The sequence below is a fragment of the Cervus elaphus genome, chromosome 11 (assembly GCF_910594005.1).
Source record: "Cervus elaphus chromosome 11, mCerEla1.1, whole genome shotgun sequence".
Lineage (NCBI taxonomy): Eukaryota > Metazoa > Chordata > Mammalia > Artiodactyla > Cervidae > Cervus > Cervus elaphus.
The window spans coordinates 91,735,817-91,748,823 of NC_057825.1; the positions used below are offsets into that span (position 1 = coordinate 91,735,817).

Sequence of the window (13,007 nt, forward strand, 5' to 3'; positions counted from 1 at the left end):
AAATCACTATTTCCTTATTTTTTTAAATTAATTAATTAAAAAATAACTAATTAATTTTGGCTGCACTGAGATTTTATTGCTGTGCGTAGGCTTTCTCTAGTTGTGGTGAGTGACGGCTACTGTCTAGTTGGGTTGCGCAGGCTTCTCTTTGTGGTGGCTTCTCTTGTTGTAGAGCATGGCTCTAGGGCGTGCCAGCTTCAGTAGTTGTGACACAGTGACTCTAGAGCTTGGGCTTAGTAATAGTGGTACATGGGCTTAGTTGCCCTCTGGTATGTGTGATCTCCTTGGACCAAGGATCAAACTCATATGTCTCCTGCATTGGCAGGCAGATTCTTAACTACTGGACCACCAGGGAAGTCCTCTGTTTCCTTAATTTTAAGTGAAGATAATAAGTTGGACAGTGATTATGAAGTCTAAATGTTATATTTGTGAAAGTGCTTTATAAACTGACAAACATAGTTTAAATGTTATATTTGTTAGGGATTGTGTTATTACTCTGTTTAAATCCGCCTTTGATTTTCAGGTTGTTCCATTGACCTGTCATCTGTGGCAACAGCCATTATATCAAAACGATAGTGGAACACAGATTTCTGATACTAACGTGGCCTCTTTGGAAAATATAGCTCTGTGGGGTTCTGGGGATGATCAGGTATGTCTTGTGTAACTGGAAAACTGTCTTTCTTTTGATAAGCAGCATGAGAAATTCTGATTTAGCTATGAAGAGTGGAAAGAGGCGAATTAATTTAATATTCCACTTTTCTAGTAGATCTTTGGCAGCCTTAATTATATAAAACAGCAGTTTACTTTTTTTTTGGTCTCAGGATTCCTTTACATTTTTCAAAAGTGTTTTAAAGAGTTTTTGTTTATAAGGGTTGTCTGTATCAATATTAACTTATTAAAATTAAATCATTCTAAGAGTATTTATTAAAAAATAACAAATCCATTATATATTAACATAAAATATGTTTTAAAATGAGAAATTACCATTTTCCAAGGCAAAAAAAATTGGTTGAAAGGATTGCATTGTTTTACATTTTTGCACATCTCACTGTTAGCCTTACTAGAAGACAGTTGTGGTATTAGACAGGGTTCTCCAGGAAAACAGAACCAAGAGGAGATAATATGTGTGTGTTTACAGCAGTGTCAGTTGCCTAGTTGTATGCAGCTCTCTGCAGCCCCACAGACTGTAGCCCGCCAGCTCCTTTTCCATGGGATTCTTTAGGCAAGAGTATTGCAGTGGGAAGCCGTTTTCTTCTCCAGGGGATCTTCCTGACCCAGGGATCAACCCGAGGCCTCCTGCATTGCAGTCGGATTCTTTACCATCTGAGCCACCAGGAAAGCCCACATATATACAGTGTGTGTGTGTGTGTGTGTGTGTAAATAAGTGTATCTGTGTGTGTTTTATAAGGAAATTTGTTGCAGGATTGGGGACCCCTTCTATGGCCCAGAAGTGGGCTCTTGTCTAAATACTTGGATATTAATTATCCAAGGAGACACACATGCAGACAAAGCAAGAGATTTTGTTGGGGAAAATCACCCAGCTGGTGAGCAGGAGGGTAAGGGAACCCAAGAGAACTACTCTGCCATGAGGCTTGCAGTCTCTGGTTTTATAGTGATGGGGTTTAGTTTCTGGGTTGATCATTCTGTCTCAGGGTCCTTCCTGGTGGTGTGTGCATAGCTCAGCCAAGAGAAGGATCCTGGAAGGTTGGTAGGATGTTTGGGCTGGTGTCTCCTCTCTCCTTTTGACCTTTCCCAAATTCTTCCTGATGGTGGTAGCTTGTTACTTCCGCATTACTTACTGGGACCTCCTATTGTTAAGATAACTCATGCAAGTGGCTGGCCACTTGCCTGGTCATGGCGGGCAGTTTCAGTCAGTGTTTCCCTCAGCAGATTGGCTCATGTGATTATGGAGGCTGAGAAATCCCAAGATCTATAATGTGGGGACCCAGGAGCACTGATAGTTTAATTCCAGTCTGGACCTAGGAGCTGACTGACGGTATATGTTCTAACCCAAGTCTAAAGGCTCGATGACAGGCCAGCAGATGGTTTAAGTTCTGTGCCAAGTCTGATTCTAAAGGCAGAAGACTGATGTCCCAGCTTGAAGACCATCAGACAGAGAGAGCGAATTACCTTTTGTCTAGCCTTTTGTTCTATTCAGGCCTTTAATGGATTAGGTGAGGCCTGCCCACATCAGGAAGGGCAGTCTGCTTCACTAAGTCTGTAGATCAAATGTTAATCTCATCCAGACATCCTCTCACAGTGCCTAAATTGTTTAACCAAATATCTGGGCACCCTGTGACCCAGCCAAGTTGACACATAAAATTAACTCTCATAACTGAACTTTCACATTTGCTTTCTGCGTTTAGTCCTTTGGGATATATTGTTTTGCTTAAATTATGTGAAGAAAATCTAACCATATATAGATACATAGTTAGAAAATGGAGGCCCATGTAACTTCCCTGAAAGGATGTCAGTGACCCCTAGGGATCTTTGGACCAGATTTTGGGAACCACTAATCTAGAACATAGTAATAAACTTAGAGGAAATGGAAAAATTGTGAACAGATAGGAAAAACCTCATATATGTTTGTAGGAGGAAAAAAATACAGTCTTATAATGATAAATTTTTAAAGTTGATCAGGTAATAACTTAGGTATCAGATTTCTTCTGGGTCCTTCAGTTTTCTCTGAATTGCAGTTACTATCCATTGAATGCAAGATATAGAGGAAGGAGATTTACTGTCACCAAGCAAAAAGGGTTATGAGAAACCCTAATAAGAAAAAGCACGATAATCTGTGACCATTAAATGGAAGGGAGATTGTTATTTGTTGAATTGTGTCCCCTCAACTTATGTACCTACACACATTTGAGTTTTTGACTTCTGTTTGATATGTTGGAATATTTTGATTCTCATGTAGATCCAGGGCTTTAAATATACCTGTATACTTAAAGATTGCATGTTTGTATCTCCAGCCTTTACTTCTTCAAAATTTGTTTGTATTTATTTTATTGTTTGTCATCCCTCTTCTTACATAATCAAAAATATTTAGAGGTTCAAGGGCCTTTTTATATTAATTAAAAGGATATAACACTCAGGATCATAGCAAAATAAGCAGAAAGAAAAGAATGGTCAACAGAATTTTTAAAGTTTTATTTTATGATGGGAAATTATTGGAGTATGTTTGCATGAAGAGAGGAATCGTTCAGTAGGAAGGGAAAATGTGTGAAGGAAAGTGGGAAATCACATATAGGAAAGAAATTATTAGAAATAATGGAATGAGATGGGAAAGCCTTTGATAGGTAGAGGGAGAGACAGTTTAAGTCATAAAATGAAAATCTGGGTTAGGTAATGGGGCTGTAGATCTTGTGATAGGAAGATAAGGGAGCTCCATCTGCTGCTGTTTGCTTACTAAAGTGGGAAATGAGGTCATCAGTTGAAAATGAGGAAGGAGAGTTCAGTAGTTCTGAGGAAAGGGTAAAGTAATCATTTTGGCCAGTCAGCTTGGCAGGAAATTATAGTAGAATTTCCAGGCAGGGCTGAGTGCCTTTGAGGTTTAATGTTATCAATCTAAAGCAAATGTTGTATGTTAATGCATATATATGAAATCTAGAAAAACCGGTATAGATGATCTTATTCACAGAGCAGAAATAGAGACACAGACATAGAATAGAGAACAAACATATGAATACCAAGGAAGAAGGGAGAGTGGTGAGATGAATTGGGAAATTGGGATTGACGTGTATACACCGTTGTTGCTAAGTATAAAGTAAGCAACTAATGAGAACCTACTGTATAGCACAGGGAACTTGACTCAGTGCTGGGTGGAGACCTAACTAGGAGCAAATCCAAAAAAGAGGAGATGTATGTGTACATATCGCTGATCCACTTGGTTGTAGAGCAGAAACTAACACAGGATTGTAAGTCAGCTGTGCACCTGTGCTGTGCCCAGCCACGTCTGACTCCTTGTGACCCCACGGACCGCAGCCTGCCAGGCTCCTCTGTCCTTGGGATTTCCCAGGCGATGAAACTGCAGTGGGCTGCCATTTCCTCCTCCAGGGGATCTCTCCAACCCAGGGATTGAACCTGTGTCTTTTGTGTCTCCTGCATTGACAGGCGTTTTTTTTTTTTTTACCGCTATTGCCACCTGGGAAGCCAGATTTTTTTTTTTCCACTTTCTTTTTTTTTTTAAAGTGATTAACATGCCATTTTATTTTAAATAAATGATACTAGGGAGGCAAATTATCATAACCATGAGATCAATGACAACATAGGCTCTTGAATATATTAATATTTCAACACATTAATTAGCATTCAATTAACTGCAACTATTGTTTTTCATTTTTTTCTATTTAAAAATATTTTTGTACAATATTTAAGGTTATTTTCCTAGCATAACTTTTTTTTCATTTATTTTTAAATAATTTTTAAAATAAAAAAAATCAACTATTCTCCAGTAAAAATTAATTTTAAAAAAATCTAAAGGAAATCCAGTCTGAGTGTGTGTTTTCTTCAGCAGTGTGCTATTGCTTGGATTAAGACAAGGAGAGGTTCAACTAGAACTCACCTTTTGCCAGGCAGATAGGATGGTGGGGGGGAAAGGGTAAGAAAGTCAGAAATGTTTGTGAAACAGTGTTTTTAAAGATGACTGTGAACACTCATACTGTTCATGGGGTTCTCTTAGGCAAGAATACTGAAGTGGTTTGCCAGTCCCTTCTCCAGTGGACCACGTTTTGTCAGAAGTCTCCACCATGACCTGTCTGTCTTGGGTAGTTTAATTGACTTAGACAAGGCTGTGGTCCATGTGATCAGTTTGGTTAGTTTTCTGTGATTGTGGTTTTCAGTCTGTCTGCCCTCTGATAGAGAAGGATAAGAGGCTTATTGAAGCTTCCTGATGGGAGAGACTGACTAAGGGGGAAACTGGGTCTTGTTCTGATGGGTGGGGCCTTGCTCAGTAAATCTTGAATCCAGTTTTCTGTTGATGGGGGGCGCTGCGTTCCCTCCCTGTTGTTTGACCTGAGGTGAAACTACGGTGGAGGTAATGAAGATAATGGCACCTCCTTCAGAAGGAGCGTGCACGCACTGCTGCGCTCAGTACCCCCCACCCTGCAGCAGCCCCGCAGACCCACGCCTCTGCTGGAGACTCCTGGACCTCACGGACAAGTCCGGGTCAGTCTCTTGTGGGGTCGCTGTTCAGTGGTGACTATGGCTCAGATCATGAAATTAGTATTGCAAAATTCAGACTTAAATTGAAGAAAGTAGGGAAAACCACTAGACCATTCAGGTATGACCTAAATCAAATCCCTTACAATTATACAGTGGAAGTGACAAGTAGGTTCAAGGGATTAGATCTGATAGAGCACCTGAAGAACTATGGATGGATGGACAGAGGTTCATGACATTGTCCAGGAGGCAGTGATCAAGACCATCCCCAAGAAAAAGAAGTGCAAAAGTCAAAATGGTTGTCTGAGGAGGACCTTACAAATAGCTGAGAAAAGAAGAAAAGTGAAAGGCAAAGGAGAAAAGGAAAGATATTCCCATCTGAATGCAGAGTTCCAGAGAATAGCAAGGAGAGATAAGAAAGCCTTCCTCAGTGATCACTGCAAAGAAATAGAGGAAAACAACAGAATGGGAAAGACTAGAGCTCTCTTCAAGAAAAGTAGGGATACCAAGGGAACTTTTCATGTAAAGATGGACTCAATAAAGGACAGAAATGGTATGGACCTAACAGAAGCAGAAGATATTAAGAAGAGGTGGCAAGAATACACAGAAGAACTGTACAAAAAGATCTTTACGACCCAGATAATCACGATGGTGTGATCACTCACACTCACCTAGAGCCAGACATCCTGGAATGTGAAGTCAGGTGGGCCATAGGAAGCATCAGTATGAACAAAGCTAGTGGAGGTGATGGAATTCCAGTTGAGCTATTTCATATCTTAAAGATGATGCTGTGAAAGTGCTGCACTCAATATGTCAGCAAATTTGGAAAACTCAGCAGAAGCCACAGGACTGGAAAAGGTCAGTTTTCATTCCAATCCCAAAGAAAGGCAATGCCAAAGAATGCTCAAACTACCGCACAGTTACACTTACCTCACACGCTAGTAAAGTAATGCTCAAAATTCTCCAAGCCAGGCTGCAACAATACGTGAACTGTGAACTTCCAGATGTTCAAGCTGGTTTTAGAAAAGGCAGAGGAACCAGAGATCAATTTGCCAATATTGGTTGGATCATCGAAAAAGCAAGAGAGTTCCAGAAAAACATCTATTTCTGCTTTATTGACTATGCCAAAGCCTTTGACTGTGTGGATCACACCAAACTGTAGAAAATTCTTCAAGAGATGGAAATACCAGACCACCTTACCTGCCTCCTGAGAAATCTGTATGCAAATCAAGAAGCAACAGTTAGAACTGGACATGGAACAACAGACTGGTTCCAAATAGGAAAAGGAGTACGTCAAGGCTGTATATTGTCACCGTGCTTATTTAACTTATATGCAGAATACATCATGTGAAATTTTGGGCTGGAGGAAGCACAAGCTGGAATCAAGATTGCCAGGAGAAATAACAGTAACCTCAGATATGCAGATGATATCACCCTTATGACAGAAAGCAAAGAAGAACTAAAGAGCCTCTTGATGAAAGTGAAAGAGGAGAGGGAAAAGTTGGCTTAAAACTCAACATTCAGAAAACTAAGATCATGGCATCCGGTCCCATCACTTTATGGCAAATAGTTGGGGAAACAATGGAAACAGTGGCAGACTATTTTTTGGGGCATCAAAATCACTGCAGATGGTGACTGCATCCTTGAAATTAAAAGGTGCTTGCTCCTTGGAAGAAAAGCTGTGACAAACCTAGACAGCATATTAGAAAAAGCAGAGACATAACTTTGCTGACAGAGGTCCGTCTAGTCAAAGCTATGGTTTTTCCTTTTGTCATTAAGGGATGTGAGTGTTAGACTATAAAGAAGGCTGAACACCAAAGAATTGATGCTTTTGAACTGTGGCGCTGGCAAGACTCTTGAGAGTCAGTCCCTTGGACTGCAGGGAGATCCAACCAGTCTATCCTAAAGGAGATCAGTCCTGAATATTCATTGGAAGGACTGATGCTGAAGCTGAAACTCCAATACTTCAGCCACCTGATGCGAAGAACTGACTCATTGGAAAAGACCCTGATGCTGGGAAAGATTGAAGGTGGGAGGAGAAGGGGATGACAGAGGATGAGATGGCTGGATGGCATCACCGACTAGATGGACATGAGTTTGAGTAAGCTCCGGGAGTTGGTGATGGACAGAGAAGCCTGGCGTGCTGCAGTCCATGGGGTTGCAAAGAGTTGGACACGACTGATCGACTGAACTGAACTGACGAACACTTAAGAGTGGTAAAGAGGAAAATGCATTTAATAAGTGTTACTCAGTCATGTCCAACTCCTTGGAACCCCTTGGACTGTAGCCCGCCAGGCTCTTCTGTCCATGGAATTTTTCCAGGCAAGAATACTGGTGTGGGTTGTCATTTGCTTCTCCAGGGGAGCATCCTGACCTTGGGATTGAACCTGGGTCTGTTGCATTGCGGGCAGATCTTTACCAACTGGGCTACCAGGGAAGTGTAAATGTGATAGGATAATTGTCTTCTTAAGGTTGTACGATTATTGCAGTTTAGGAGCTAGAGTGATCTGTGGAGATCAGAGCATGGACAGGAGAGCAAATGAATACATCTTTCATCTGTAGTGAGGAATAAACTATGGGACAAGGCTGAAACCCTGGTCAGAGGGGCTAAGCAGAGATGAGTTGGGGACCTGAAATTTTGTTGTAGTGAGAATCCCAAGATGACTGCAGTTCCCTTGCTTTCAAACCTACTCATTGGCCCACTATCCCCTATTGAATTGAGTGCTCTCAAAAGAAAAAAAAAATCATTCTCACATTCCTACATTCCTTTTTATTTTTCAAGTATGAAAAATGTATAAAGCATGTTTCCAATAGCAATTTGATGTTATGGATTTGACTAATTAATCTGACATAGATGGGATTGGTATATTTTGGAATGTCAAAGGTCTGTTATCCAGTAAGCCATAGATGGATAGTGTTAATATTTTAGAATATTATTCTCCAGTATTATTTTTCTTTGCATATTTATTTTTTTATAGCTGATATTAGGTAGTGGATAGTTGTGTATCCTTTATTTTTTTTTTTAAAGCTTACTCTTAAGTTTGGTTAGAGAATTTTAACTAATGGAAATAATCCTTTAAAGTTTTGTTGAAATTGTGAAATCTTCCTAAATTATAATATGTATTTTATAAGTGGGTCATTTGGGAATTAAAAAAATTTGATTTGGTTGAGGAAGAAAATAATGAATATCAGTACATTATATATCTAAGCCTGTTGATAGCCATCAATATAATGTCACTGTCTCATTTTTTAAAAGAGATAGGTTAAAATCATTGTTTAACAAAAAATTTTGTTTGTATGATTAACGAAAAACTGTGAGTAGAAGAAACACAGTAAAGAGAAAAGCAGAAATAAGTTAGAAAGTAGAATTGTTACACTGAAGATAGAAAAAAATGTATACATTCCTAGCAAATCCAGTCAAGAAAAAAAAAAAACACCTTAATGAAATAGACTTATCAAATAGACCTATCAAAGCTTATGGAGTTGAACTGGAACTAAGAGGAAATCAAGCATGTTACAATAGTACCAACTATCAAAAAGGTTTCTGGATCTAATGAATTCACTGATGAAGTCTTTTATATTTTTAAGGAAAATAAAATTTCCTTGTGTAAAAATATACAGAATAAGGTTAGAGAACAAAAGCATTTAAAAATACTGATTAATCTTAATGAGTGAAAATGTTAAAGACTGCTATCAAATCTAATTAAAGATCTCGTCTACCATCTGCCTACTACTGTGAAGTTGTTATATTATGAAGAAATTTATTGCTGTATTTTATCAGATGTAATTGGGGAAAAATGATGCTCTAATGCTATTTGATCAAATTTCGTTCCCATTTCTAATCTAATTAATTTAAAATGAAAATAAAGGAATACTTTAATAGCATGACAGGAAGAATATTCTTAATTATTAGCTAATACTAAATTTGGCTTTTAAACAGATTTAAACAGAAAATGCCTATAAAACTTGTTACCATTAATCTTTAATTCAACTTTAGTTCAGCGTTGCTACTTAGTGTGGTGTGTGTATTAGTGCCAGTCCATGAATTGCCTGTTACTGTCAAGAAATAAAAAGAATTGAGAGGAAGTGTTTAGAAACTTTTATAGCAAGTTGATGTTTTTTAGTACCAGAAAATGACACTTGGACATGTGTTTTGTATTTTGGGCTTACATACCTTTTCAGTTTCATTTTGCTAGTTGTTTTTTTTTAACTAGTTTGTAAATTAATTTATTTTTTATTTACTTGTTACCTATTAATTTTTATTAGTATTTTAATAAAATGTCATTCTGTAATGAGTTGGAAGTAGGAAGAACTGATCCTTCCCATAGGTATTTTGAGAGACATTATTCTGAATCATGCCACTAATATAAGAGTTTGAAAGAGACAAATGTACCACTCATGACTCATGAAACCACATGATGTTTTGCACCAAGAAGTCCACTAGAAACTAGTATAGCAAATAAGAGTTAGTAAAGTGGTCACGTGTAGGGAATATTGTAGCTTTAGGTTTGGAAATTTTTTTTTCAGTTTTATTATCATATTGTAGGATTTCATCATGAAGAACCAAATTTATTGTTTTAATGATAAGAAGTAATATTAAAGAATAGCAGAAATACCAGTGGTTCAACACATTAAAAGATGTGTAATAATGGGAAAAGGTAAAAAATCTTATTAATATTGTGAAAAAAAGAGAACAGCTTTGATTTTTGAAAATTTTGATGAAAATGTGAAATAGGAAACTATATGCTAATGTGAGTGGACATTTTAATCTAAATGTTAATATGTATGGTAACTCAGTTAATGATTTAGCATATTTTCCTTTAAAATTCTTGTTTTAGAGAACAGAATCTTGGCATTGTCTTCCTCAAGAAATGGACTCATCCTACACCTTGAATACAGCCCAGACTGGGTTTAATGTGAGAGAGAAAGGGACTGAAGTGACTGACTTTGCCTCTTTGGAGGAACGTATATTGACCCAATCAGAAAATCAAGGAAAGGATCCCAACAGAGACCTCTTATGTTCTCCATTGCTAGGTAATACCTCTTTATTTTTAGCTAGTAGTAATACCTCACATTTACAAAATACATATGGGGGACTGCAAATCTGGCATCTAAATCCTTGAGTTGAGCTCTGTAGAACTGTACTCATACGTATTAGCTTATTTCTGGTTTTTCACACTGGCCAGCTGGTCTAGTTGTGTTAAACATGCAATTGCTCCTCATTTTATCATTCCCTATTGCTCTCAGAAGGCATAAAAAACTTTCTCTAATGGATATGCCTCCTCAGTCCTGACTTTGTGGAGTTTTTCTTGGGGGTAGCCATATGTTATCTTTTGACTACTTTTCTCAGCAATGGAGGCTCCATGATGTATAAAAACCAAACAAAAAACAAATATTCATGCTTACCTAATTAGATTATTAAAACTAGTTAAGGCATATATTATTATCCTAAGTTTTTAGATCCAAACATTGAGATAAAGAGGTTAAATGACTTGTCTGAGGCAGATCTTCCTGCTTTCCTCTGTTTAATATGGAACTAATTTATTAGCTCTTTACAAAAGATAAACTTTAAGTCCTTTTCAAATCATCAAGGTAGGAGGTAGAATTATTCTATCATTACTTTAGATTGTTACACATATATGGGAAAGCTTAGGCAATATGGTAATTTCAGTTTTTTTATGCCTAAATCATAATTCAAATATTATTTTGTTTTTCCTTCTGTTTTCTTCAGATTTTTATTTTCAAAAATTGAAGAAAATGCAACCACCACAGATTTTACAGTTAACCTTTGTCAAGGGTGTGGGATTCAACCATGGAGGTGTCTTAACAGAATTTTGTAGAGGAGCATGAATTAGCAGTTAATCCAACAACTTCTTTTCACATATAAGCAAATGCTATCCAAGTAAAAAGTATCAGTGCCGATATATTCAATGATGTAGATCATCAAAGTCAATTTTAGTTTTTTATTTAAAGAAAGATGTTGACTAGAGTTAGAGTTCCCTTGTAAGAGGAGGTAACATTGATAGCATATGAAAGAAAAGACTTTGCTATGATCAGATATTTGAAGGACTGTCATGCTAAAGATGAAGCAACTTATTTTTCACTTATTCATTTATTTAACAAATATCTAAGTGCCTATTGTGTGTTATACGCTAGGAATATACAGAGGAAAGCTATGTTGTCTTTTGGAAAGACAGTACAATAAAAGGAAAATAATAGTACCATAGATGAGTTGGATAATGGTCTAGAGCAGGGGGTCTGCAAGCTACTAGTCACAGGCCGAAGCCTGATTTTGTACTGTCTGTGGGCTAAAAAAGGTTTTAGCATCTTTATAGGATTGTAAAAAACAAATGAACAAAAGAATTACATGGGACAGAGACACCATGTGTGATCAACAAAGCCTGAAATATTTACTCGCTGACCTTTTATAGGAAATGTTTGCCAATTCCTAGTCTAGAGTTGAAAATGAGACTACAAAACTTATAGGGAGGCTGTTTTCAACTAGTAGAGCCATTTAATAATGGAATATATCTAATAATAGCTAATAATGTTATATAGCTATATAACAAAAAAAACTGAGCATTATGTCACAGCAAATAAGTGAAGTTCTCTAATAGAATAGTTTCAGCATTAGGTTGGAGATTCTGCTACATGGTTTGAGTTTTATAGCTCCAGTTTCTCAGTTACCATAGGTAAAATAGAACATTTTAATAATTAGATCAGATCCTGGGATCTGATGACCAGAGGAAATTTCATCATCGTGACTTTGTTAGGCTTGAATCCAGTCATTGTAGAGTGAATCTCACCAGTGGCAAATGGCATGATGATGACTGGGGCCAGAACGGTTAGATATTTCAAAAAAGAGTATCCAGGCCATCAACAGTTGTCCAAGTGTGAGGAAATGTGGGGTCTTTGTTTAAAAATCTTCACAATTCTTAGAGGAATGAAAGATTTCTGTTATGAAGGTTTCACACTGAGCCAGAGCCAAGGAAGAATTGTACCCATTAGTCCTTGGTGGCAAATGTTACTGTTATCGTTCAGTTTCTCGTTTTTGAGTAATCCATTTAATAAATAAATAATTGTATTCTGAGTGCCTACTAAGTGTAGGAGGTACTTTGTAGCAGGTATTTTGCTAAGCACTGAGCATATAGCTCTGAATAAAGCAGACATGGAATTGGTTATCTAAGTGGGAAGCAGACAGACTGAAGATTAAAACAAGAGTGAGACAGTTATGATAGGGAAGGAATGCAGTATTATAGGTATTGTGAAATCAAGAAGGTATACTGCAGTCACAGTATTACATTCATATTTAAAGAACATTTCAGTTTTAGCAAACCATCACTTGTCTAGTTAAATTAATATGAAATAGAAAACTATTGGTTTTATAGATTTGTTTCTGCTAGTGTTTAATTTTTTGTTTTTGTAATTGTATAAATACTATAAGGAATAAGGAGTTTATACCTAGTTGTACATATTTAGGGATGTTAGAACTTATTTAAGGTGACATTCAGGTATTCACAAGCGTTTTCTTCCCCTTTAAATTAGCAGTTCTCAAACTTTTTGGCCATAGGATTTCCTTGACACACTTTAAAATTACTGAGAGCTTTTGTTGATGTGGCTTATTGATGTTTTCCAATATTTGAAATTATTAAAACTGAAAAACTTTAAAAATGAGTTTATCAATTCATTCAAAAGTAGCAACTCCATTGATGTTATTAATTAACCTGGTTTATTAGAAAAATAACTGTTTCCAAATCAAAAATATTTAGAAGATTAATGTTATTTTACTTAAAAATATGTAATTATTAGAAGACAAACAGGTTCTGATATCTGCTTCTGCCTTCAGT

General features: G+C 37.0%; 1 protein-coding gene across 5 annotated transcripts in view; it reads left to right on the plus strand.

Annotated features, from left to right (window-relative positions):
* Nucleotides 1-13,007, plus strand: part of ALMS1 (ALMS1 centrosome and basal body associated protein) — a 208,613-nt gene that overhangs the window by 37,970 nt on the left and 157,636 nt on the right. For 3 of the 5 annotated variants that reach the window (XM_043918385.1, XM_043918386.1, XM_043918388.1), the window contains exons 2-3: nt 524-649; nt 9,999-10,194. The exons of 1 other annotated variant lie outside the window; for it this stretch is intronic. In XM_043918385.1, the coding sequence (XP_043774320.1) occupies nt 524-649; nt 9,999-10,194 (322 nt within the window). The remainder of the gene's footprint in view (nt 1-523; nt 650-9,998; nt 10,195-13,007) is intronic. One more of the 5 variants, XM_043918387.1, reaches the window with a different exon arrangement.